The following is a 27898-nucleotide window of genomic DNA, read 5'->3' as shown; positions in this document are numbered from 1 at the left end:
GCTTGCTAGGCTGACGGGAAGCCCCTCTGCTCCCTATCGTTCTGGGAGCGATGACATCCAAGTTCAAGGACAATGCACGTAGAAGTTGCCTCTTCCCGCGACATCCAGCACACTGCAAATTCCCAACTCTGGAAACCAGATGCTTTTAGATCAACGTCGTTTTTTGACATCTAGACAGATTGTGTCACGTGGGCAGCCTGGAGTCTTGCCATGAGTTGCGGACTCAGAGCCGGGGGACCTCAGGGGGCCCCTGGGGCAAGTCACTCAGCCTTGCCTCAGTTTCTTCATCTATAAAACAAAGATGGAGGCACCGGGATGGTCTGAGAAGAGCCTTTCACATCCAGAGAAAGTCCAGTGCATGTCTGCCTTGGGCTAGGACTTCATTTTGTGCTTCTGAAATGGCTGCTAATTAAAATTCAATTAACCACATCAGCCAGGAAGTCCAAAGCAGAGGGCCAACACTTCTGATTAATTGAATGGCAAGCAAAGTAAAATGTGGGAGAGAGCACATGACAGGCAGTTCAGCCTCACCCTGCCCTTTATTGAACTGACTCTGAATTGACTTAAATCCCCAATGCTTCTTCTCTATTTTTTTGGTATTTTATTTGAGAGGCGTTAACCAGATGCCATAGGGCCTGCAGCATTTCCTTATACTATCTGAGAAGTGGGGGTCCCAACCTGGTGGCCACAGGGAAACATGGTTAGCTGCCCAGGGTTTTACAAATTGAGGAGATTTTTATATGGAAACAGGCTATCGCTCTCTTTCTTGAAGACAATAAATCCTGGCTGACATGGCTCAGTTGGTTGGAACATCGTTCTTCCGTAACTAAAGGGTCGTGGGATCAAATCCTGGGCCTGGCCCATGCTTGGGTTGTGGGTTTGATCTCAGGTCCAGGCACAGATGATCTCTGATCTGGGTGCACCCAGGAGGCAACCAATTGATGTTTCTCTCTCACATCCATGTTTCTTTTTTTCTCAAAGCAATGAAAAAAATGTCCTCAGTGAGGAGTAAAAATCAAGAAGGAAATGATAAGTCCTGGGCTCCCATTCTCAGATGGCAGAATGAGCTAATGCTGAGCAGAGGTTCTTTCCCTTTAGCTGTGGCAGAGTACTCCTGTTTGCCGCAGACCTCACTAAACCCTATTGCCTTACTCAGCCTGATTTTTAAAATTTATTCAGTTTGCCAGGCTCTTATGAACACTGCCTAGGCATCGCCATCAGGCTCTACACATACAGAAGATTCTTTCTTGCCGTGTGAGTTGATTAGGGCCTGCCTTACACAGGGCTCACTTTACACATGGAGACACTCAGATGATGAAAGGTCAGGAGAGAGGAAAGGATTTGTCCAATGCCAGACAGTGGACTGAGTCACGGTGGCTGAGCTTGGTCTCCCGACTCCTAATTTAGTGCTACTCCATCCTCAGAGTGGACCACGTTGCAGCCCAGAGTTTGGCCCCCAAGCTTGCCCCGGGGAATGCAATTATGTGAGAGTTCAAGTACAGTGACTCATGCTCGCCTCCTCCAATTTTTGTTGTATATATTCCTGAAGGACATTTCTTTGGAGGTTTGTGGCTCCTGCTGCTTTTTTCCTGTGCATCTCTGGAGATGGATGCAGATGATATCTCCATAGCAACTTTCTGTGTTAAAACCCATGCTCGCTCTTCTCAGAGTTGTGAGCTGTGAGCCTGATGAAAAAGCAAGAGAACGCTGAAACTCTTCATGAGGGGCAATTATAATTGTGCCACCATAGGGAACATGCATTCGAAGACTTGGTGTTTTCGTAAACAGTGTTTAAGAAACAGGCCAGGATTAAGTCTTGGCTCTGCCGTGACCCTCTGCGTGACCTCGTGCAAGTCACTTAACCTCTCTGAGCTCCAGTTTCCTCCTCTCCTCTCCCATCTGGGGTAAGAATAGCACCTCATGGGATTACTAAGAGGACAAAGTAGGTTGCTTAGCACAGAAGCAGGTCCATTGCAATTATGTTAGAAAGTAGCTTATAAAGATTACATAACCATAGTAATGCTCATCACTTTAACAGGTTCAAGGTGAACCTGCATATCAGTTCCTGGGACCATGTACTGATGTGAGGTGAGCAGGGACAAGCCTTGTACCCATTTTGTGGATAAGGGGGTAAAAGTTCAGCAAACACTCCAGTGGTATGTCTCTGGACTACCTTCACGTGTCAGAGTATCACCTGCCATTATTATCATTGTGCTGCTTTGTTGAGTAGATGAATTTGGGGGGATTTGGGGGTTAGGAATAGTTCTGGATAAAGCAAATAGACCTGTTAATATTCTCTTAATAAAAACGTGTTCTAGTTTGTAGAAAGCCCTGTGTTGAATTACTCACACTTATTTTCCGGCTGTTTGAGAGAGGGAGAGACACAGAGAAAGGGGTGGGAAGAGGAAGGAGAGAAAGAGAGAGAAATGACTGTTATTGATTAAAATAGAGTGAGGTGAGGCCACTTCCTTCTGGTGACATCCTCCCAGGCAGCACCTCAGCCTCCCCTCCCCTTTGCTGCGCTGGGAAGCGGTGTCCAGCCAAATGCCATGTCTCCTACAGTCCCCAGATAACCATCCAAGAGCATGTGGCTCTGACGTTCCCTCACCCAGGGAACCAACTAGAAGAAGCAAAAATCCCTTGTGAGAAAAGACTGGCAGCCACGCCTTCAGCGCAGGCTGGGGCCGGGCCGGCCACGTTACCTTCGGCACCGTGATGAACTGCTCCCACCTCTGTCCTGTAGACTTGTCCTTATTGATTTTTTTTATCGTGCTCTTGCTTCCACCTGGGTCCCTGAGTGAGAAAGAGCTTAATGAGTTTTCTGTTTCCAGAGTCTCGGTTTATTACAAGACCTTTTAAGAAATGCAGTAAATAGACGATGGATGGTGGCCGGTCTGTTACAACGTTTTTTTTCCCCCCGTCCTATACTCATGAAGGAGTGAGAGGGACAGTTCTCCATGGCTAGGTCTTGGGAGTGAAAACCGAGGTGAGGAGAGACCACCGCCTGCCGGGCGGGGCTGAGGAGGTGGAATACATTAGTGTGCGTTCCACAGACGTGTGCATTTCCGGTTCAGGCCAGGGCAGGTCTGCACTTGCTCCAGGGGGTGAATGGAAAAGCCTGTTCGTTTCTGAATCTCTGCCTGCTGTAAGGACTGAGGGTCTCCTCCGCCCGCCCCACCCCCACCCCTCCCCAGCTCAGGGACATGTCTGTGTGACACAGAGATAACTGGGTGGGGCTGGGAGGAGCTGGCCGGCGGGCTGCACACTGAAAATCACTGGTTCGGAGTTTACTGAGCAAAAGTTCTGCACGATGTCACATGCAGGACACGTCTGTGCCTTCTCACTACATCATCGCAACAGAGCCTGGTGATGGAGTCACTATCACCCTTTTTCCAGATGAGAAAACAAACTCGAGGGGGCGGGGCTTATATCATCACTCTTACCATGATGCATGTTTGCAGTGAGTCAAGTGACCCTGGCCTGCAGGGGGCTCTCCAGGGCCCTGTCCCTAACTTTGTATTGTAGCCCTGTATTCTGTTTCTTAAAGGGTCCCTCCCACAAAACCTGGATCCTTGCCTCCTGGGTTGGGCATTTTCTGGATATGAGACCGCGGGCCCAGTCAGCCCTGCTGGTGACGTGCCCACATGTCTGAAACCCGTGGGACCAGATGAGTAACCAGAGTGTTGGCGTCTGGGGCAGGAACTGTGCTGCCTGTGTCACATGCTGACGTCATCTCCCCGGTGGGGTCTGTGGCAGCAGGCTGTGGTCTGACGGGTCCGTGTTTCTGCAGTGGTCCGTGCCAACATTCACACCAGGGGCGATAAATAAAGGCTATATATTTGCTCCAAGTCAAATTTTACCCTCAGCTCCACTGGGTTCATCTCAGATTTTGATGCCGAACGAGTTGGAGAAACTGAGTTTTCAGAGCTTTTGGGTTTTGCGCCTGTGGCTATTCGGTGTTGGATGAGCAAGCAGGAAGACTCTGAGGGAGGTTTTGCAGCTGCCCCTACCTGCCTGTGGCTTGATGGATCTCCTTTCTCCCTTGCATCTGTCCATCCTCCCACCCACCCAGCCGTCTCTTTCTTTATTCCCTTTTTCTCTGCCGACTTTGGTTGGCTGAGATCTTTTTGATCATTTGCCTGGCAGTCACCTAGCAAACACAAGGGACTTGAGGGGATGAGATGGCCAGACTGGTTTGATGTGGGGAAGCACTGACTGCGGGCTAGTCAGCAGGGGCAGCAGAGTGCCGGTGGTGGGCAGGATGCTCGGATAGAGGAAGCAAAAGTGACCAAGATCCACCCCACCTGAGACTGGTTTCTCCTGGCACGGGGGTCTGGGTAGCAGAATCAGAGGCCCTCGCCAGACCAGACGGGGAGGGGGTGTGCATCCTTCTCTGGCAGAGCCTTGCTGAGTGCCACCTCCCAGCTCACAGCTACGATGCAAAAAAGAATGCACCCAAACACTAGCGTGCAAGGGGACCTGGGGAGGGCGGGGTGAGAATGTGCCTCCAAGCTTTTTGTTCCGACTTTATGTTTGATTACACAATAAAGAGCCCTCTGAATAATTAACACTGGAGCTCATTTAACGTTGGTTCCGCCAGCCTCTCCCCCGAGTAATCAAATTAGGGAATATTTAAAATCCAGCCAGAGGAAGGAGCCGCAGTCCTTCAGTCCTATAAACAATATTTAAACTAGCAGGCCTTTTGAAGTCTGATTTAAGGCTCACCAACTGGAAGCTTTAGTGTTTCCGTTTTGGACCGTTTCTCTCAAGACTACAGGGCTTTTCGCTTTTTCCCTTTGCTAGCGCAGCGCCTGCTGTGCCTTCACCCTCCTTCTTGAAGTTCAAAAGCAACCCCCTTCTCCTTTTGAAATTGAATCTGGTCCAAGCCGAGCTTTCTAAATCTTAAATATTCAGGTCCAGTCGGGACCAGGAAGGTTTTCTGTTGACACCGACTTCCGAGATGACCCGAAATCTGTTGCAGCTTCAGGCGGCGGGGCTAAATGATAGAAAATGCGGCAAGCTTCCCAGAGATCTTGAAAAGCCCCATGGCTCTGCAGAGCCATTGATAAAGAAAGGGCTGGTTTAGACAGAATCAATCTCTCTGTTTCCTTTTAGTGGCGAATAAACCAAAAGGGAAGATCAATAGGGCTAGGAAGAGAAATCAGCCACCTGAGCGTCGTCCACGGTGGGCCGACTACACACCTTTCGGGGAAGGGAGAAGGGAGTTGGTGCCCCTTCTCACAGCTTGGTGGGAAGGTTATCAGTACGGTCACCAGGTAGTCCCAGGTCTCCATGTTCCTTGACGTCAGGGGTAGCACTGTGCCTTGCTTTGCTCAAAGATGCATGAGTGAAGGTGGCACGTGGCACTTAGGGTGCCCGTCCTCAAGGCAGAGTCCCTTTTCTGCTGTGTGGATGGTGGAAGTGTGCACAGAGATGAAGCTCCTACCAGACCTGAGTGGCTCTAATGAGCAGACAGCCTTGTGTTGCTGACTTGTAGGGTGAGCAGGAAATAAACTCGTGTTGTGTGAAGCCACCGAGAATTGGGGATTGTTCATTACGGCTGCATAACCCAGTTTACCTAACTGACGCCCCTAATTTACTGTCTGTGGCCTCAGGCAAGTGTCTGTGAACATCAGAACCTGGAAAGTGGTGTATGTGGTGGTTTAAGAATCTAGTGGACTGGCTGTTCCAGTCACCACCCGCTCCCACTGCTTCTTAGATGTGTGTTTGTATAAGTTATTGAGACTCTCTGAGCCTCGGTTTCCTCATCTGTAAAACAGAGGGGGCAATTTTAGCTATTTTGTGAAGATGCAGTGGAATGAGGTTTGTTAAGAATTTGGTGAAGTTCCTTGTACTGTTAACATCAACCGCCTCTTTCAACAGAGATCTTGGAGTAGCTTGGAGGAGGGGCAGAGGGTGGAAGGAGACATCAAGGCAGGTCCATGGGGCAGAAGTGCCTGTGATTTCTGGACCATAATTTCCACCTGCTGAAGCTTTCTGGGAGATCCTAATGCCAGAAATCCAGGGACAAGGGCCTTGAGTGCTGTCCCATCTCTTTTAATCACATTTTGTTCCTAGCAGTCCCTTGAAGGTGTCTATTCACAGTGGCAATCAGAGTAATTTTTCTCAAACACTTCATTCTCTTCCTGATCTCACGTGTGGGGTAAAACGCCTGCTTTCAGAGTGGAAAACCTCTTGTCTGGCATAGGTGGGGCTCATGTGTCCATGGTTGAGATGAGGGAGGACCTGTGGGTCTCTGTAGACAAAGCAAGTCTTACCTGGCCCAGTCAGAGGCCTGCATCTCTCACGCTGCGTAATGAGCACATTTGTTATTGAAGGCTCAGTTTCTGCTCTGCTGAGTGGACCCGACCACCTTGTCAGGGGACATAAACGCTCTTGTCAGCGGTAGACCCTGTAAGGATGTCGGGACATGGTAACCTGTTTGAATGGCCACGTGATGAAATCAGGAAGGTCATCTTCCTCCCCTCTTCCTCCTCTTCCTCCTTCTTTTTCCCCTCCTGCTTTTTTTTGGCAAATAAAGCAAAAACTCAGATGCAACTTATAAGGACATCCTCAAATCTGTTGTCTGTTCATTCACCCAACCAGCCACCAATCCTTCCAAATGCGGGATCTTCCTGCACCTCACAAAGATCATCTTCTGTTTGGGACACACTGGCCACCGGTTAGTAAAGTTCTTCTGCCTGTAAAAAGCCCACATTGAGGTACTGAGCCATTCTACTTCCTTGCTATCCAATCCGTAAGGGGTGGGGATTGCATCTGTAGCCATCATTATGTCTGAGAGAGATGAAGCCTCTGGAACCTGAGGGTCCCTGGAGGTGGATGTTTCCTTTCGGAAAATTCATGGCAGGTGTCAGCACCCAGGTTTGTGTCCCAGACATTTTAGTAATGGAGGGGGGGGTGGTCACTGGCTGCTGGATGGTGGGAACTCGGAAAAGCACAATCAGGAGAATGGAAGGCTTGGTATTTCCCTCTTGGGATCATTTTCTGGAATTTTTATTCTTTAAAGATTTTATTTATTTATTTTTATAGACTGGGGAAAGGAAGGAGGAGGAGAGGAAGACCGGTTGCCTCTTGCGTGTCCCCAACTGGGGACCTGGCCTGCAACCCAGCCACGTGCCCTGACCAGGGGTTGAACTGGCAACCTTTCAGTTCGCAGGCCAACACTTAACCCACTGAGCCCACCAGCCAGTGCTGGAACGTTTATTTTGTAACCAGATTTTGGTTGACCATGCATAGTTTTCTTTTTTCCTGCCTCTTTGAATGTTTCTTTATTTGCCCAGTCAACCTGGGTCTATTAATCTGCTGCTAGAATTCAGCTCAGAAGTTTATTTCTTGCCTAGCCTTAAGTCTCAATAGCATTGGTGATCATAGGGCTAACTGCTCTTTACAACGGAGATTTCAGTCCTGAGCAGCTATTGTACAGAGAGCGCTCACTGTGTTCTCAGACACCGGGCGGGATGCTCAGTGTGCTTTCTCTCTCGTAGTCCTTCCCACAGCTCTGCCAGGGCAGGGACCCACTTGACAGGTGAAGAAGCAGAGAGGCCCAGACATGTTAAGTGAGTTGCCAAAGGTCACATTAAATGGCAGAGCCCGGACCCTGCCAGGTCCACCTGATGCCAAAGCCCTTGATCGTGATCCCTCCAGTCTCTGGCCTCTAAAAAATGCAATCAAAGAGTTGGGGAAATTCTCACTATGGCAGAAGGATGCAACGTTTCCAGTAGGGATCCAGTGTTAAAGAGGAGAAAGATAGCCTTGTCCTTTCTTGCCAGCTAAAAAGATTCTTTCTGGTACTCTTAGGGAACTTAACCCCCTGCCCCACCCCCATGCACAGATTCATACATTTTTAAAGATGAGTCTCAAACCGTGATGTTCTGGAGCTGGCCCACACTGGCTCACAAGAACTCAACATGTGCATCTCTTCCCAATTCAGTGGCATCATGTCGCTAAGCCTGGAATCAGCCACAGCATGACCATTTCCAGCACGGATGTTGGTGTGACTATAAATCAGGGCTTCTCCTGCTGGGACAGCTGGCGATTAAACATTTACCTGCACACAGCTGACCCCAAACTAAAACCACCCTCGGGAGCATGTGGTTCACTAGAAAAAATGAACCCTGGCAAGCACCCTGACTTCCTTTGGGAACCTTTCCTGGGCTGCCTCTTTCCGTCAGGTCTGGCTGAGGTTCTGGGTCGGGTCCTGCCCTGAGAGGTCATGGTAGAGCCTGCGTTACTCTCAATGTGACCACTGTCGTTTTTACTGCAGGTGACTGTTTTGGGGGTCACCTTCCAGCTTGAGCACATTTCTAAAACCAATCAAAGGAAATAAAGGCGGTCCTTCCTGTCTTCTCAATCCAAGTTCTGCATGATGTTCTCGCCCCAATTTGGGAGAACAGGTGCTTCAATGTTAGAGGCAAAACGTAGCCGCCACTAGCTTGCGTGGGGAGATGAAACGCTATTAGGAGGCCATTGGCCGAGGGCCCTGGTTCTTAGAATCGAGCAGTCAGCTGTGAAAAAAATTAGAAGTTGCTGTGACCTGGAAATCTGATTTCTCAGAATCAACATTTCTAGCCAACCGGAATACTCCCAGCTGGGCTTAAAACATATGCACAAGGGTGCTCTGAGCAGTGCCCTTTGAAACGCAAAGCATCGGAGGGGCACCGATGGAGAAATGGCTGTCTAAATTACGGTCCTTCTGTACCGTAGAACACAAGTGTTCTCTTAAAGGAACGTGGAAACTGTTGAAAATGTGAAAACTTTGTCTGTGCCATCAGGGGGATATCACCTAGAACACAACATGCATGATAGGATCCTATTTCTGTAAAAAAAAATTGCACATCCATATACATTTATAAGGGGAAGGCATTACGAGGGCTCACCTCAGACCTTCAGAAGGAAATTCCTCAGGAAGGAAAATGAATTGGGGGTGGGGGTAGGGAATAAAGGCTTTTGAATTTTATATGGTTCTGAATTTTTGGAAATATTTTAGTAAGAATAGGTTATAGTCGTGTATTAGTTGAACAGTTTTTTTTTTTTCCCCAAAAAAACAATTGTCGGAATTGTTTTAAGGCTGTGGTTTTCAGACAAATTCTGTGAGCCACAAAGATACAGTATTTTGGAAACAACTAGGGTGCCCTCGTGGGAGTGGGAGAGGGTCCCAGGTCTCCCAGACCCCCAGTCTCCTGTTTCATGTAGAAGCTCCGTTTTGAAACATTTGTTTTACAATATTGGGGTCTCCATTTCTTTGTTTAAAGGATTGCTGCTGTTTAAAAAAAAAAGTTGTAAAACACTGCATCAAAGGAAACGAGAGTTTTCAATTTATCCCAACCAAGAACATGGACTCAATTAGAGTTACTGGTCTATCGGGGCTGTTTCTGGTTGCGTCTGAGGTTAGTTTATCTGGTCTCTGGGGCCATAGGTATGGGACGGGGTGGGGGCTTGGGAGATGGGCTGTATTTGTCCTTACGGAGAAGGTGTTAATTAAGATTCTGGACTTTGGAGGAGCTAGAAGACTGAATCCACCTTTAAGGCAGGGGTATGAGAGGAGAGGGGGTCGGAGTAGGGAGTTCCCCTGCGTGGGGGAACTGTTTTTATTTTACTCAGCCTGGGATTTCCACAGAGCAAATCCAACTCCTCAAGTCAGGGTTCCTGCCCTTTTCTGCTCCATTCTCACAGGCAACGTGACTCCTTAAAGAGCCAGCGCCTTTCCATGCCGGCCTGTGCCTTGTTCTGCCTTGTGCGTGCACCGTAGTTCCTGCAATGGTGGCCTTGGGCTTCCCCGTGAGTGCCCCCTGCAGGTGGGGATGCACCTAGCACTTTTCTCGGCCTAGACCACATGTTCTGGAGCTTGTGCCTGAGCAAACCCAGCTGCTGCAGGGGCCAGACCCTGACTCTTCCCTTGGGTCCAGGTGGAGGAGCAGCCATATATACGTATAAACTATTGAATACATATTACATAAACAGTATATACATATGAACCCAAAACACCTTGAGAGAAAGGAGAAAAACAAGAACAAAGGGAAAGCAAAGAGTAAAGGGGAGGGAAGAGGAGGAAAAGAAAGAGGAGCAAATAAAACATATTGCTGGGAAGACATGATCTGAGAGGAGGCACGGAGCGCAGTCCCGCTCTGCATCCCGCGGTGCGCCGGTCCAGCTGGCCGATTCCTGTGGTGTAAACACTCCCTCGTGGCTCATTGATTTTGAGCTCTCAGTGTAACACCCCCAGGTGCAGAGTGGAGAAGAGGTGCTGGGAGGAGACACACAGTCGGCTCCCACAACCGTATGCCCTGGGGCTGCAGCTCGCCCCTGTTTGGACCTCCCGGAGCACACAGGAAAACTCTTAGAGTTTTAACCCACCCACCCAAACCAGCAAGGGCAGGGGAAGAACAAATAGGCGTTTCCTCCCCCGCCGCCCCGTCGATTGATTGCTGGCTGCAGCAGGTGGAGGGGCTGACACATACTTTGGGTTCCAGCAGGTGATCAAGGGCTTCATGGTGTGGTGGGTGTGGTCGATGGTCAGGGCCTCCAGAAGCCAGTGGAGGGCGCAGAGCTGGCGGAAGAGGGGTTCCCTGCAAAGACAGAGAGAGGGAGCACAGTGGGGCCCCGTTGGAGTAGCACCCTTCACAATGATGGCAACAGAGACGGAAGCTGTGCTGGCGTCCAGTTAGAGATGGTGCCCTGCCCCAGGCAGCCATACTTCCCATGCATCAGTGCGTTAAACCTTTGCAAGGGCCCCATTTTACAGATGAGGGACTTGGCGCTCAGAGAAGTAAGTGGGTTGACCTTGAGGATTAGTGAAGATTTGAACCCGAGTCTGTTTAACACCAGAGACTGGGCTTTCCTGGGCCGAAGCTCCGACTGGTCGTGATACTGACAAAGCCAACGTACTGGTCCCCAGACAGTGAGGTCAGGAGAGGGTTAACCTGCTGCACGTTTTCCTGGAAACAAGTCCTCACCAGCCCCCTACTCCCTGCAGGATTTCTCCTCTTACGCTAATGGGCCCCGATGCCTCCATTATTAGCCAGTGTAATTGCTCTTCTCTGAAACTTTGTCCAGTCTTTGATCGATACTCCCCAGGGCCCCTGGGCCTGATGCTCAGAGGGGCAGGAAAGAATCCACCCTCCCTGCTTCTAGGAAGGCACTGCCTCAGAAGCTGAGGCCCAATCCCTGGGGCTCAAGTGTGGAGCTGACCAGCGCTGTCCTGGAAATCCCTTGGGAGGAGTTTATTTCACTGAGATTGAAGGGGAGCTGCCCCCCAACACCCCATAGCCCTGTCCCTAGGTACTGGGGTGGCCGTATCCACCAGGTCTTAGGGAGAAAACCAGGATCAACCATGTTGTTTTCTTCTCTGGAGCTCCCTCCTTCCTCCTTCCCTTCCTTCCACAAATTATAGTCATATCTTGCTTGGTACTCGTCAGTGTCAGAACTCGTCCAACCCTGTACTTGTCACAGTTTAACGAGAAGAAAATATTTCAGCACTCAGCACTTGCTCGGGACTCATTGCACTTGCTAGAACTTGTATAAGTCACAACACAGCCCCACAAGAGAAAATGCTTCATCAGTCATTGCTTGCTTGGTACTTGTCAGTTTCGGCACTGGTCACGAGTTCTGGAACGAATTAATGATGATGACCAAGGTACCACTGTATTTAGTAAGCACCTTACTTTTACTTTTAAAGGCCCTGCAAGCCCACAGCCTTTCTCATTTTTGTCTCTTCCCCCTTAACACCATGTTGGTCCCTATAGGTAACCACCTTTCAGCAGCTCTGGGTGCTGGGCCTTGCCCAGCATTGCACCAAGAGCAGTAGCAGGCCCTGTCACGTCCCTGGCCCTGTGCCTGACACTGCATGCCACCCTCACAGTATCCCCAGAAAGTTGCAAAAGGTCCGGGGAGATCCCCCTTCTCTGTTCACAACTTAGAGCCCCTGCAGACCTGAGCTTTGGGTTGTGTGAGGTGGGCAGGAGGAAGGAGGGGCGAATAAAGGGAGTTCACAGTTGACGTGGGGCCTGTTTGGTCACAGGGGCACGTGAGCATCCAATTCATTTCTGCAGGTAACAAGAACAGGTGCAAACCTGACCCTATCCCTTCCTGTTAGATGCAGGGTATAATAGGTAAGAATGCTGACCAGGGTGCACACCGCCCGCTTCCAAAACCCCTGCGCACAGAAGTCTGGCAGAGCACCCAGTGGTCAGCATGCCTGAATAGCCGACTCTGTTGAAACTGCCATGCCAACCGGAATACAGTGGGCTTAAACATCTCCAAAAAGAAAACAGTGTTTTCTTGCCATTTGCTAAAAGGAACTGGAAAATGCATACAAAGGCCTTCCAGACACTCCATGCTGACTGCTAAGGGCAAACCTGGGTGCAGGCTGCGAGGGACAGGCCGGTCAGCTTAGAGAGGAAAGGAGGGGCTGTTTCTCATTCTTGGAGACCATTCATTCTCTCCCACTCCTTTAAAGATAAAGGTCAATTCTCACTTGACATGAGTGAATTGATCCCCACAAAGTCAATTCAGAATCATCAGCTGGTTTGGGGATCAACTGCATTGGGATTGAAGGGACCGACCAGCTCAGTCCACATCAACTGATGTGATGACAGAATTTGAGAACAGACTGGGCACGTCCTGCCGTTTGGTAGATTGGTTACAAAATTCCCTGGTGCTTCAGCCCTCCCTGCATCCACATATTTTGCAATGTGACTCTGCATCTCCCCCTTCAAGAGATGGAGTCTTTCCCCCTATTCCTTGTATCTGGCCTGGACTTCTGTCACCCTCGCCAACAACTTATCACCAACAACCTGTGAGTGGGGCCATGCTGGATGGCCAGCTTCCAGTTCACCCATCAGCTGGGCGCACACACATACACAGGCCTAGCCAGTGTCAGCCCAGCCGGCCTGGAGCCACCCAGCTGAACCATAGACGTGTGAGCAGTAACAAGTGGTTGCTGTTTTAAGCCACCCCATTTTGAGGTGGTCTGTAGCACAGCAATAGGGTACTGATGCAGTCATCAAGTTTAGCAGAGTCTCCTAACAGCCAAGGAGAAGAAAGTGCAGCCTTTGATCTGGAGCAGAAGTTGGCAAATTACTGCCAATGGATCTCCCACCTGTGTCGGTGAATAAAACTCTTTTGGAACATGACCAGAACCATTCATTGTAGCTCTCATGCTTCCACGGCAAAGTTAAGTAGTTGCAGGAAAGACCATCTGGTCTACAAAAGCTAAAATATTTACTCTCTGTCCCTTTAAGCAAAAGTTTGCTGATCCCTGGTCTGGGGTATAACAGATAATAATAACGATAGTAGCCTGTCTAGTAAACCTGATACAAAGATCTGACCTAGGCTCTAGCTCAGTATTCCTGTTGGAAGAACTTTGGCAGTTTCTGCCTCTCTCTGGGCTTCAGTTTTTCCATCTGACCTTGAAGGAAGATGAGCAAGAAAGTCTCCAGTCGCTTCCGCAGTTGATTTGAGCCTCACTTTGCTCAGATCAAATGAATCAAGGGTGGGGCACATGAATATATGTTTTCCTAAGTCTCCACCTCCACCCCCGACCCCTACCCCATTAGGATGCTAGTGGAAGCCTAAGAACCACTGATCTACACTGTTTGATTTCAGAGACAGACAGAAGTACAAGTGCTTCCAAGAGATACTAGGAGAAATTGCAAGGCCTGGTGATGTTTTAAGAACATCAAGCTTTGGCCACCAATTGGAATGTCCTGGAACAAATAAGTCTGTCAGGAAGCCAATCAAAATATTCATCAGAGGGAGGTAGGAGGAGAGGGAGGTAGGAGAAAAATGGAGAGTGAAGCTTCAAAAGCTGGAGTATTAGGGAGGGACAGGGATGTGTCCAAATCATGGTGGTGGTGGTAATGATGGTGGTGATGGTGGTGATGAGGAGGATGATGAGAATGAGGAGGATGATGAGAATGAGGAGGATGATGAGGATGATGATGAGGATGGTAATGGTGGTGGTGATGATGATGGTAATGGTGGTGATGAGGATGATGATGGTGGTGGTGGTGATGGTGGTGATGATGATGGTGATAATGATAGTGGTGGTGGTGATGGTGATGATGGAAGTGACTAGCTGATGAGGTTGTAACCTTCCACCCATGAACTAAGTGCTCTTATTAATCATCTTTTATCTTCCATCTCAACCTCTAATTTTACTTTTGCATTGTTTTACTCTTCAAGTACACATATACTTTCTGTATCATATGCAGTGGGGAGAGGTTAGGCCCTGGAGTCAGACTTGCCTTAAAACCTCAGCACAGCAGCACACTAAACTCTGTGGCCTTGGGCAGGCCACTGCCCTCTAACCCTCTCTGAGCTTCTGCTTTCTCACCTGCGAGAGGGGACAGCAATACACCTGTGCAAGAGGACTGCATGAGATGAAGCTACAGAGCACTCAGCGCCCATTACTGTGCATACCGTACGGGCCTAGTAATATTTGACAAATGAGTGGACAGTGGACAGAGAAGTCTAGGATTCATTGCACCCTGTTCATTGCCTTAAAACTAATTCTCAACGTGGGGATGGTGGGGTGGGGATGATTTTGCAGGTAAAGAAATAGTTGGCCTTAGAATTCCTTGGCATGGGCCCAAGGGGAGCAAGACGTCAAGGTTTTAGAAAGCCAGAGTGTTCCCGGGAGGGTTGGGTAGCCCGGTATAGCCTGCAATGATGAGTTCATGCCTTGGGTTGGAGACGGCTTCCCTGGGAAATGGCTCCGTGAGTCTTGGGGAAATCCTGTCCCCTGAGCCATGGCTGAAACGTTGTCACACATGCTCCGTGAAGGCTGTGGACAGATTTTATTGGGCTTTGCACATGGTTTGACATTTAGAGCATCTGGCTCGGGAAGGAATGGAATGCTTCAGTCCCAGCGGATCTGCCACTTAGCTCTAAACTACCACCGTGTCTGCTTTCTGTGATTTTTTATGCGCCAACTAGTGTTGTTGGCTCCAGGCTCCATGTCCCTTTCAAGAGGACAAAGGCAAAGCTCAGCGGCTCCTGAAGGTGCGGTAGCTGGTTGAGTCATTTTGCCACGACTTCGCTTGGGAACCGGGCAAGGCAGATGAGCCGGAGGGGACGCTGTACTTACACGTGAGCCTTCGGCAGCCAGGGCGCGATGATGCAGCTGTGCCTGGGGGTGAACGGGCGGAACAGGGTGCTAGTGCCCAGCTTCTTGATCTTCTCACCATCGTGTGTGCTGAAGGGCAGGTAGAGGGAGAGAGACAGAGCAGGCAGTGAGCGTCCCTTTCCAACGCCTCTCGCCAGGGATGGTTTGGCAAATATGACTGGGCGCCGGCTATATGTGCGAGGCAATAATTATCCCTTGAAAGATGAAGGTTCTAGATACAGCCAGGGAACAGAGCATATAAAAATCTCTGCTCTCTGCCCTGGCCAGGTCGCTCCGCTGGGTAGAGTATCGTCCTCATATGTCAGGGTTGCAGGCTTGATTCCCCAGTGAGGGAACGTACAAGAATCAGTCAATGAAGGCATAAGTTAAGTGAGACAACAACAACCGACCTCTTCTCCCATGAAGTGTATATTCTAGGGGAGGAGCCAAGAGAATAAACAGGATAAATAGGTAAATTGTGTGGTGTACTGGTATATGGTTGGATGTATTTTCCTAAAGGGCCAGACAAACCTTTTTGACTTGGTAGGACATAAGGTGTGTATCACAACTACTTAGGAGCATGAGAGCAGCCATTGACAGTATGTAAACAACATGTAATGGCTGTGTTCGAATAAAACTTTATTTGTAAAATCAGGCTGGGGGCTGGATTTGGTCCCCAAGGCCTCCCTCCCCCTTACAAGATAGTGATTGATGCTGTGAGGACAAAATAAGCAGACAAGGGGGTTTGGGAGGACTGGGAGCTCTGGGAGTTGCAATTTTGAGTAAGATGATTGAGAAGGTGTCACCGAGAAGGTGACACTTGAGAAAAATCTGCAGAGCGTCAAGGAGTGAGCCTTTCAGACGTCTGGGGCAGAGCATTCTGGACAGAGGGGATGACATGCACATTTTCTGAGGTGCCACCGTGTTGTAGAGACAGGAAGGAGGCGGGTGTGGCGGGAGTGGAGCGAGCAATAGCGGGAGAGCGGTGAGGAGGGTGGAGAGAGAACAGGGGCCTTGGGGACCACGGCAGGGGCTTGGGCCTCTTCTCTAAGGAGCGTGAGGGATTTGGGGCCAAGAGAATACGCAATCCGACTCGCACCCGAGAAGGACCCCTCTGGCTGCTGTTTTGAGGATGGCCTGTGGCAGGGACACAGGAGGTGAAGCGGGGGCACATATTAGGGCTATACCTTCCTCCTGGGAACTTGAGGGTAGCCCTGGGGTCACAGAGTTAACTGACACGTGGGCCCAGAATCTAGGTCGCCTGATTTTCATTGTTAGCCCTAGAGATGAGAAAGTTTCAAGGAAACACCTTGACAATGCCCAGTCTTTACTTACTGTTTCAGTATTAATGTCCTCCCATGATATTTTATAGTTTTCAGTGTACGAGCCCTATCCTTTCTAAATTGAAGTGATCGGGGTGACACTGGTTCATAAAAGTACATCGGTTTCAGGTGTGCAATTCTGTAACACGTCTTATGTAATACACTGTATTGTGTGTCCGCCACCCAAAGTCTCCCTCCGTCACAGGCCCCACCCACCCCACACCCTGGCAGCGCCCAGTCTTACTGCCTCCATGCTCGCCCCCAAAGGTTTAGAATACGCAGTATTAACCCAGCTTTTTACACTCCTTAATCTCAGGTTTCACATCTCCCCTCCGCCTCAATAATAACGCAGATCCTATTCCTTGTTTTCCTCACCTTTTCAGCCTAATTTGCAGGTGAAAAACGAGGTCACCAAGCACAGTGGGGAAGGCGGCTTGCAGGTGGAAATCTTTGGAGGCCAGCTCGACTTTCTTTTTCCCCTGCATAGTCTGTCAGACTTAAAACTTCTGTCTGAAAGAATTTATCCTGTGGTCTTAGACCCAGAGGGGAGAAAAAAATAATCCCTTTTGCTGTCATAAAGCGTGAGACCAAACAGCTTGTTTAAGAAAGTATTAAAAAACGCAGCCTTGTATTTTTGATACTGCCGCGATTGGAATTAGACGTCTAGAGATGCTTTCAAGCGTGCCTGGAAATTACGGTTTTTAGCCATAAAGCTGAGGATTTTAGGTCGTGGGGGCCCAGAGAGATCAAATTCTCTTTATTGCATAATAGCAGCTAACAAGTCACTGAGCACGTCTCATTTGCTAAGCATTAGTTCATTCAATCCTCGTAATAAACCTCGGAGTTTGGTTTCATTTGTACGGGCGAGGAAAAAGGAGGTTCGGAGAGCTGTAGGGACTTGTCCGGCTTGTGGGGGAGTCAGTTTGTGGGGGAGTCAGGGTTTGAATCCAGTCCTGTGCTGGATTGGTCCGGGTAATCTCTCCATGCTATTTTATAACGCCCCCCCCCCGACCTGCATTTGACAGCAACATCACAGTAATTGCCTCCAGTTATATTTTAATAACCAGCCTTGTACAGCTCATAGAATTCACCAGATAAGACATAACCAGACCAATGTCTACAAGAGGAGCGACCTCATGCATATTTAAACTTATTAAACTTTAAATAAACCATGTCTCACACCGAAATATGGATCTGGAGAGGCGAGCGCTGTGTTTTGTGACCATGGACTAAAAACCCCATCTAAAGAAGGGAGTCGTTACAATGAACCATTTAAGCAGTGGCAGGGTGGGAGTGGGGGGTCTTAAACAGACACCCCCCTCCCCCCTGCTTGCAGCCCCCTGTTCCCTTGCCCATTAATCTGAGCACAGCTCCTGCAAAAAAGAGCCGAGTTCCTTCCTGCCTTTACCCAGGAAAGGGTGCAGCTGGCTGGTGTCACTGGGAGCAGCAGAGCACCGTGGGGTGCAGGGAAGGCAGGATTTGCCCTGAGCTCTGGTGTGGGGGGCGCCTCGTGGAGCGGGTAAGAACTCCCCTGCTCATGGAGCAGCCTCCTCTGTATCGAATGCCCCTCCCAGGTCCCATGAGGACACTTCGGGGGAGGTCTGTTGAGTGGCTGGATGAGGTGGCTCAGGTCAAAACTTGCCTGCTTTTTTTCCTTGCACTTGGGGAATAAGGTTCCTGACTCCTGGTGAGAGACAACACACCTTCCCTTGTCAGCCCCGGACTTCGTAACGGAAAAATGCTGGCTGCAGGGACTTCTGCAGGGACTGCTGCTGGGCTGAGGTGCGTCTGTCTAACCCCGCCTCCTTTCCGTCATCCTGCCACCTCCCATTCAGCATTAAAGCTCCAGGTCCAGAGCCACACCCCTGGGGGTTCTTTCCCAACTCCCTAAAGGGGCGTTGTGAAGGGAGAGAAAATACGCACTGGTTTCTTCCTCTGCTGTTTGGCACAGAGCTCCTGAAGCTCTTGCAGTGTCCTAGGTGATGGCCGCACTGGGAACATCTTTCGTTCCACTCTTTGGTCTCAGACCCTGGCTTCTGACAGGCAGCTCCTAAAGGCCTCGGGAGTTCCCGGGGGACAGGATTGCCTGTTGTTATAAGGAGCCTGCTCTGGGTGGGCTCTGGTGGCTTCCAAAAGACCGAGCCATAGTTAGGAGCCTGGAACTTTCAGACTTCACGACAGGTGACCAGTGGTGCCTACAGGCCGGAGCCTTTGTGAAAATTTCAAAAGTACGGGGTTTGGGGAGAGCTCCTGGGTGGGTGAGCACAACCCCATGATGGGAGGGTGGCACTCCCCGGTTTCATGGGGCAGACGTTCCTGCCCTTGGGACCCTTCCAGACCTCGCCCTGTGGACCTCTTCATCCTGCTGGTCATCTGTGTCCTTGATTATATAACAAACTGGTAAACGTAAGTCGGTGTTTCTCTGAGTTCCGTGAGCCACTCTAGAAAGGGACCAAACCCAAGAAAGGGGTCATAGGAACCCTAGTGTGCCACTGATCGGTCAGAAGTACAGATGACAATCTGGGATTTGTGATTTGTGTCTGATGCAGGGCTGGGGTGGGGACAGTCTTTTGGGGCTGAGCCCTTAACCTGTGGGAGCTGATGCTAACTCCAGGTGCAAAGTGTTGGAGCTGGATTGGGTGGTGGTACACCCAGTTGATGTTGCAGAGAATTGCTTGGTGTGGGGGAAAAAACAGGCACATTTAGGGAATGACGAGACTTCCTGTGGAGTTCTTGGCATTGGATAAGGAGAACAGACACATGTAGTAGAAAATAATACTCCACCGACTGTCAGAAGGCGAGGCCGACAGGGTAGGCTGGACCAGACCGCGCGGAGTCAGCAGACACTCGTCCGGGAAGGGGCTCCCACTGTGAGGCAGCTGCCGCCCCCCATCCAACCGGGCAGCGCCCGCTGCCCGCGGCCCTTCCTCTACTTACGCCAAAAGAATATCCTTGTAGTGGAGGTCCGAGATCCTTTTGGCTGGTTGGAATTTATGTTTTTCTTCCTCTCTCAGTTTCTGGAGTTGCTGCTGCCTCTTCTTCCAGGCGCTCTCCTCCTGCAGCATGGTGAAGTAGCCGCGGCCTATCTTCACCGACTGGATCAGGAAGCTGGGCAGAGGGGGGCAGGGAGATGAGCTGACCGGGAGGAAAGTCTCAGTCACTCCTAGGCCTGTGGCGGCAGGGTCCGACCTTGGCCTCCGTTTTCACAGACTCCTTTCCCTGGAAGACTTGACCTAACAGCAGGAAGATCTCATACTGACATTGAGCACGCCTGTGCTACAGCCCTATTTCCGGGTAAGCTTAGCGACACCGGTAGGGGACGAGGGCTCAGACGTGTACTTCTGAGGGATCTGTTCAGCCCCCAACACCCGTGGAGGGTCACACTTGCACTAATAGCTTTGCTTGACTACTCCCATTCCTCACCCCCAGGTGGGGTTACCCACACGGAATATCATCTCCCTCTTTTAACTACCTATTTAACTATATAATGGCTTTTACTATTATAAATACCAATTATAGCATAGTGCCAAGTGCACATTAGTTGTGATATCTGATTAATATTAATATATTTCAATTTACAGTGGTTCCAGTTATCCATGCTGTACATAGTGTATAAGTGAATATAATGATATGTGTGCATATAAAATACAGTTCATTTTTGTAAGAGTGAGAGCAGTTGAATGAATAGAATTTTTTCTTTCCTCGATCAAAAAGCATTAATGAAAATTTATTCAAATGAATTTGCTACCTTAAAAAAACACAAAAAGACACTCTGCACGTCTCGGGAGTGGTAATTGCTGAGGGCGTGCTCGGGCCTGTGGGGCAGGAGCCTTTCCACCTTGAAAATTCCAGAGTCAGACCTGACCTTGAATTCTGGGTCTGCAAATGACCTCACCTCTCCAAGTGTCAGTTCCTTCATCACTGCATCACTCAGCAAGTGTTTATTGAGTGCCTGCTCCACTCTGGGCATCCGCTCGTTGCTATGAAGTGGGCATAACAATTCGCACCCACAGGATCAGCTGCCTTTGGGCCGGAAAGGGGTCGGCGAGGTGCCTGGTGTGGAAGAGGGGCTCACCCCTGGTCGCCAGGAGCAGGTCGGTGCTCTCCGGCCTGGGCTCCCGGCCAAGGTTGCCTTCTCTGAGATTCGCCTGAAGGCTTTGCTTTGCTTTCAAGCCTCTAAACCCACCAATCATCAAAGAGTGTCCTGAGGTTCCAGGGTCACCTGACGGGAAGAAAACTGTTCCATTTGCAACCTCTTAATTTCACAAACAAAGCAAATGCAGAGCTCACACCTGGGAGCCAGGGCTGACGTGGCAGCAGCTTCGTTACTGGGTAGGGACCCTTTGCTCAAAATTTGGCTCAGAGGTTGAGACTGACACACCCAAAGGGTGTGCAAAGACTCACAGAGGGAGGCTTTCTGGGGGGAACAGGCAGGCCCCCAGGTCGAAATCCACTTGAGAGAGCAGGGAGGCAGACTGGCCCAGGGTTTTGGGCAGTGGGGCTGGGGTGAGCGTTACCTCGTTGGTGGTCTGAACCCCGCCGCACCCCCACCACCAAGCTCAGAGAGAAGGAGCAGCGGGGCTTTCTTATCATCTTGCCCAGACACAGGGTAGGATGGGAAGAAGCCGTGGGAAGAGCTTGAAAGTTGCCAAGTCACGTAAAAGTATGGAGCCAGACTTCTTTTTTAATTAAAAAAATGTTCAACTGCAGTTTACATTCAATTTTATTTTGAGTTAGTTTCGGGTGTACATCATAGTGGTTAGGTAATCATACTTTGCAAAGTGTCCCCGCCACCCCGTATGTTTTCAGTACCCACCTGGCACCCTACACACTTATCACAAGACTCTCATACCTGATTTCAAACTCGTGTGTTTGCCTGAATAGCTGAGTCACTATGAAACCTTTGTCCAAAATTTGTTGAATACCTACTGTGTGCTAGGTGACGTTGCTGCTCTGGGCACCCCCTGCCCCCTGTGCTGGGTGCTACTCTGGGAGCCAATAGATTTTACCACTTTAATGAAGAAGCTCGTTCTAATGCTTCAGTCTAACACCCTCACCAGCAGGACCCTGGACCAGCTCTGTGGAGGTCCCTCTCTGCCAGCGGTCTGCAGCGACACCTGTCAGGTGCTTCCAGTGTGCTCTTGAGATGCATGCAGCTCTTCAAATATCTTCCCCCTACGAGGCTTCAGTCGTGACCTTGGCCATGCCGTGATTTCACATCTGTGGTAGGACTTGGCCCTGTGCCCGTGTGTCTGTGCCACGCCCTCCCACCCCCCACTTCTGGGCACATGAATGAACTTACTTATCCTCAGAGCCACTGTAGGTTGTTGGGCCGTTGTTAGTGTTTCATTGACTGACAGGGAGGCGGAGGCTCAGAAAGCTGAAACAGAGCAGGGCGGGGGGTCCGAACCCAGGCAGTGGATTCATTGGGAGGCCCGGCCGCACACGGGGCTGGCGGGTCGACTGTCAGCGTGTTTCTACATGGGGAGTCTCCCAGCTGGTCCTGGAAACCCCTTTCATCGACTTTGGAGGTTCAGTGGGCCACTAGATCCTTGGATAATTTAGTGTCTTGTCATTGATGGACAGGTGTCTGGGCCCCCTTTTGCTGTGAAGCCTTCTGTGCTGTCATTTAGATTCTGTCACAGAGTGACAGGCTGTCAGGGAGACCTGCCAGGTCCCACAATGGACCACGGTCTTCAGAAGCAGCGCAGAGCGCTCACCATGTGCGTGGTGCTGGCACCTGGCAGTGGCAGGGGCTCCAGGGACACCCAGTGGACCCGGCCAGCGCCGTGGGCTTTGGGCTCTGGGCTCTGATTTCAGAGTGAAACTGGACAAAAGCCTCCATCTTCCCCTGCAGAACTCGGAAGCAGTTAGATCTTGAAATGTCCAATCGTGTCCCCGCCGCCAAAAATACTGAGGTGGAAGCCTTAACCCCCAGTATGTCAGAGTGTGACCTTATTTGGAAATAGGGTCATTGCATACATAATTAGTTAAGATGAGGTCATATTGAGTAGGGTTGGCCCCTAGTTCCATGTGACAAGTGTCTTTATGAAAAGGGACAATTTGAATGCAGACACGCATGCCAAAGGAATGACACCTGACGATGAAGGCAGAGATGGAGTGAGGCTTCCACCGGCCGAGGAACACCAGAGATGGCTAACGAACCGCCAGAAGCTAGGGGGGAGGCATGGAGCAACTTGTCTCTCGAATAGCCCTTGATCTTGGACTTCCAGCCTCCCAAAGTGTATGTCAGTAAACTTTTGTTGTGTAAGCCGCCAGACTGCCAGGACTCTGTTCTGGTGGCCTCGGGACAAGAGCATGGTTTGATCAAGTATCTAGGCCTTGAGTCATGCAGCAGCCTAACTTGTTCGATATTTCTTTGACGTTAACGTCCTTGTTAATTTTATAGTGAGTGACAGGCTGGTGGTCCATGTCACAGTAAATCAAAGGGTTTTGAATACTATGTTCCAGGCCCTGGGCTGGGTCCCTGTTATGTATCAGATTCTGTGTTAAGAACCTCTTACGTTCCGAGTTCTGTTTAAGGCACTGGCATGGCGAAGGTGAACTTATCCTGCAATCTTCACCTCTGTATCTCAGAGGTGAAATTCTCTGTATCTCAGAGAATCTGCAATCTTCACCTCTGTATCTCAGCTTTCTTTGTATTAATTAGGGGTTGGTAAGATATTTCTCTACTTATTTGTGCCCTTCATCCAAAAAAAATATCGGACGCAGAAAAAGAAAGTCATAAAGGCAGGGGGAACCAAGAAAACAAAATCAGGTAAGACAAGTCTCCAAACCCAGGCCACATGGTCTGGCGCGCACATTCAGCCCGCGGCATCTGAGTGGCTAGCGCAGAGAGGGAAACACAGTCCTGATGACCGTGAGGTTTTTAAAAAAGCTGTTCAGATGATGGCCCACTTTTCCTGGGGCTGAAAGTAGGAAGAGACTTCTCTCAAGGACTTGTACAGGAGGGACACCATGAAAAGCCAGGTCTGCAGACAGAGTGACAACGGCATTTTGTCAATTAACTCACAGAAAGAGATCGGGGAGTCGGTGTTGACCAATGTGCAGAAATCCAGTAAGCAAGCTTTAGGGTGCAGTCACAGCCCCTTTTCAACCAAGGCAGCCCAGCTCCCAGTGGCCAGACTTTCTGGAAAGACCAGGGTGAGAGGTAACCAGAATTGGGGGGTGCCTGGGCCCTCGAGTCAGACACACCAGTCTATTCTGAGAACTTCAGGCCGCAGGATATTCATTCGGCGAGCTTGAAATGCTCCCCCGGCACCTCCGAGGCCCGTTTAAAAATGCTTAATATTTTAGCAAATTCCCATTTAATTCCCCTGTATGTTCCCTACATTTTCCTCATCATTATTGCTGATTGCCAGACTATTTGTGTGAGGGGAGCTATTTGCAGGGAAGAGCAGTTTTCGCCTTTAAATCCACTCATGCAGGGCCGCCTGCTCACTGCTCCTCGCCGTGTGAAACTCCCCTGGCTAACATCTCAGGAGGCACAATGGGGAGTAAAATAATTAACTGCGTCAGGCAAGCGGAGGAAGAGGCAGGTTATAAAATGAAAAGTTTCCTCCATCCAATGCAACTTCCTCTTACCCAATGCATGGGGTTGGGTTTTTATTTTCAAGGGACCTGCGTGCTCAGAGAGGGAGTCTGTGTGTGGGCTGATGAACAAAGATGCTCGAGTGGGCCGCAGGGATGCTCTCAGCGGGGCTCAGCTGAGACGGACCAAAGGGACGGAAGTGAAGCAGCCCAGGTTCCACTCCCAAGCACCTTCAGCCCCGAGGGCAGGTGGAGGCAGTGATAAGGCTTGAGGGGATGGCCTCTCTCCTCCACGGCTCCCTTCAGCGGGTTTTAAACCTCTCGGAACCACAGCCCCTTCACCATCCAATGGGGAAAACACTAGTTCTTGCCACAAAGGGCTGTTGGGAGGATTAAGTGAGATGATGAAGTGCGGTGCCTGGTATCAGTACAAAGGATTCGGTGATTGGGAACCGTTGTATCGTCAGTGTACCCAATAGTCCTGAGACTGTGGTGTGATTTACAGAGGAGAAAATGGGACAGGTGGAGTAAATGGTGAGGGTCACACTGCCGGAAAGGGGCGAAGCAGGCGCTGGAAGCCAGTGTGGCTGATTTCACCACGAGCATCTCACTGCCTGAACCGGCCTCCATCCTCAGGGCCCTGCAGGAAGCAGGACTGACCGTAGCCTAAAACACAGTCCTGGCTGTCTCCACGGGGGCCTTGCAAGAAGCCGCTGAGTCCTGGGGACTTTGGAGGCTGAGAGGCGTTTGACCTTTCTATCATGGCGGGGGGGGGGGGGGGGGCATGGGATTAACCTCGGCAAATCACCTTGTTAGAAAGCAACAGCCCAAATGTCCTAACTCGTGCATGTGTGCACACACACACACAAACACATGCACACACACACACACAAATAACCATAAGAAAAGAACTTGCAATGGTATCACGGCTCTGCATCCAGCTGGTTTCCACTCCCATTTTCTGCCTCCGCCTGCAAGAACTATGGGGCACTAAAGCCAGGAGGGCTGGCCAGAGAAGGCGGAATGACACTGATGAACAAACACTCCCGGCAGTCCGACCGCGGGTGCTCCCGCAGAAGGGAATTGCCTACACGGGAAATTTTCGCTGAACAAATTTTATTGTTTTCATATAGCAACAAATAATTCCGCTTCTCCCCGGTGTGTGGAGGTGGTGGGAAGGCTGGGGAGCCTGTTTCATCCGGCTGCCTGCCTCTCACCTGGCTTTGGCAGCCCACCCGGACACCCTGATCTCCGAGGAGGGGTCGGCAACCAGGACGGGGCCGAAGGGAGCTGAACCTCTGCCCTTAAATCCTTGAATTTTCCAGGCCGCCCATACACCAGGCAAGTTAACAACGCAGCCCCAGTTCAAATGCACACCAAGCAAATATTTTGCATTTCAATCCCCGCATTAGAATGCCCTGTTTATACAATAACTTAATAAATCTAGCCCGGCTGCCAAATTGACAAGAAGGTGAGAATCATTCATTAAAATGCAAATGCAATTGAGATGAAATTTGGAATACATTTATTACAGTAATTGAACTTCAGTCAACTGTAGTCACAACACAAATTTCGAACTGCCTTTCAGACAGAAGGACGTGTTGTGTTGTCCGCTCCTTACCCCCCAACCACAAGTTAATATCTTTGTCAGCATGTAAATTAGTCATTTCCTGAGTGCTAATGATTTCCAGCGGAGATTTCACTCTTCTTTATAGGGCAAGATTGCCAGAGATAAAGGTCAACACCGTACACAAAAGATTGCGCTGGTAGCGTATTGTGTGTACAGCAAATTGACTGCAAACATATTCTGAGTGTTTATTGCAGCCACACGCTTATTAAATCACATGGGAACATCTCTTTACCGTCCCCAGGTCATTTGCTAATTGTGATGCCCAACCATGAGAGCTTTGCCGAGTGGAGTCAGGATCTCACCTCTCTGATCCAAAGTGCCAGGTGGATTTCTCTCCTTTCTGAGTGACTCAGCCCAAAGAGAAAAGGGTCTGTTCACGGATTCCTTTTGATCACAAATCAGGTGGAAGAAAGAGGCTCTGGGGACTGTGATAAAGGCTCAGGGAGCTTGACGCTCGTTGCAGAAGTCACTTGAGTTTTTCCACTTTATTTTTTCTGGCTCCTTTGTAAAACCTACATGGCATTTCTGAGGTCTGGGCAAACGGGCACCTAGGAGATGTTGTTTCAGTTGGAAGAAGGCACAAGCCAGAGAGTTTCTTGGAACAAGGATGCCACTCTAAGGTGGCCCCCCCAAATTGGTTTTGCCTGTAAAATGGAGAGGTGACTTTTGTTCCCTTTATTCCCTTTATATTTGTTAATTGATCATGAGTAATGTCAACTCTGCTTCTTAAACATCACCTGACTTATCTTCCCGCTGCTGCCACCCTAGCCAGAAACTGTCACTGTTGCTTCTGTTGCTCTAAGTGGCTTCCTAGCTAGTCTTTCTCCTTCCCCATTCATCGATCCATCGATCCATCGTCCACCTGGCTGCCCCAGGGCTCTTCCTAAACTTCAGACCTTGTCATTTCTGCCGGAGCGCTCCACACCCTTCGGTGACTTCCCACGTTCTCAGGATGAAGTCTGCACTCCTCCCCAGGGTCTGAGCTCCATCTCAAGACACTCACCCGGACGTTTGCTTCAGTCTCTCTGTTCCTCACAATTACCCATGATTTTGCTTTTTTTCCACTGGTACCTTCTCCTGCTCCTTCACTTGGCTGATTTCTGTTTGTCCTTCAAAGCTTGTGGAAAAAAAAAAAACTGTCCACTGCTGACCACTCAATCTTGTTCTTCCTCCTCCTCCCCAAACTCCAGGCTAGGTCACGAGCTTCCTCCTTGTCCCTACAGCTCCCTCTGCCTGTGTCCCCATTAGTACGCTCATCACACTATATGGCAAATGCCCATTTCAGTGTCTGCTTTTATTAGCAGACTCCGGATGCCTTGAGGGCAGGGATAGAAAGCAGGTGACCAGAATTTGCTGGTCTTCCCTCTCTACCTCTGTCCCTTCCTCCCAATGGCCGAAAGTGCCATTTGCTACCAAGTGTCCATTTCCCCAGCTTTCTTCGTAACAGATAACATTATTGTGGGCATTATTAGACAAAAAAAAAAAATCAACAAAACAAAACAACAGAACTACATTTTCAAGCTGTCCTGGCAGATTGGATAGGCTAAGGAGGTTTAAGTGGAAGTCATTGGGAGGGGGCTGCTGGGAAAACTCTTTAAAGGGAGTTAACATAACTGGGTGGTATATGCTCTTTATCCACCCTTTTTTCCTTCTTCCTCCTTTCTGCTGCCTGGAACTTAGCAGTGATGGTTGCAGCACCAGCAGCCACTGTGTGAGCATGAGGAAAACTTGCAGATGGAAGCAAATACTAAAGTAATGGATTAAAAAATAAACGGAGCCCTGGCTGGTGTAGCTCACTGGATTGAGCGTGGGCCTACGAACCAGACAATCGCGGTTCGAATCCCAGTCAGGGCACATACCTGGGTTGCAGGCAGGTTCCCTGCGGGCCAGTTCCCAGCAGGGGACGCACAAAAGGCAACCATACATTGATGTTTCTCTCCCTCTCTCCTTCCCTTCCCCTCTAAAGATAAATAAATTAAATTAAAAAAAATAAATAAATAAAAAAAAAATAAACGGAACCTGGGCCCTGGATACCTAGAAGCCACTATACCAATGCTTCCTCCAGAAGGTAAAATCCTTTTGTGTGAGGAAGGAAAGCCTTTATTTTTTAAGTCATGGTAATTTCAGAGCTCTGTTTACTCTGTGGCAGAATGTAGTCCCAGCTGACAATCTCTCTGTTCTCTCTGTTTGTCTGTCTCCCGCTGTCTCTTGTTCCTTGACCAATCTGTCATGATTATCCCATTTAAAATGCCATCTTCCCTGGCTAAATCA

At 49.7% G+C, this 27898-nt stretch overlaps 1 protein-coding gene across 1 annotated transcript in view; it reads right to left on the bottom strand.

Moving 5' to 3' along the window:
* The window catches only part of CCDC60 (coiled-coil domain containing 60), a 122243-nt gene that overhangs the window by 19945 nt on the left and 74400 nt on the right, over nucleotides 1–27898 (bottom strand). The window contains exons 3-6 of the mRNA XM_053669617.1: nucleotides 19384–19554; nucleotides 15107–15214; nucleotides 10479–10586; nucleotides 2703–2793 (exon numbers count right to left, since the gene is read on the bottom strand). Of these exons, the coding sequence (XP_053525592.1) occupies nucleotides 2703–2793; nucleotides 10479–10586; nucleotides 15107–15214; nucleotides 19384–19554 (478 nt within the window). The remainder of the gene's footprint in view (nucleotides 1–2702; nucleotides 2794–10478; nucleotides 10587–15106; nucleotides 15215–19383; nucleotides 19555–27898) is intronic.

Source organism: Artibeus jamaicensis, unplaced genomic scaffold, assembly GCF_021234435.1.
Source record: "Artibeus jamaicensis isolate MK-2021 breed Jamaican fruit bat unplaced genomic scaffold, CSHL_Jam_final contig_525, whole genome shotgun sequence".
Classification (NCBI taxonomy): Eukaryota; Metazoa; Chordata; class Mammalia; order Chiroptera; family Phyllostomidae; genus Artibeus; species Artibeus jamaicensis.
The sequence above is the reverse complement of the archived record's forward strand: the minus strand, read 5'-3'. Positions and strand labels throughout refer to the sequence as shown.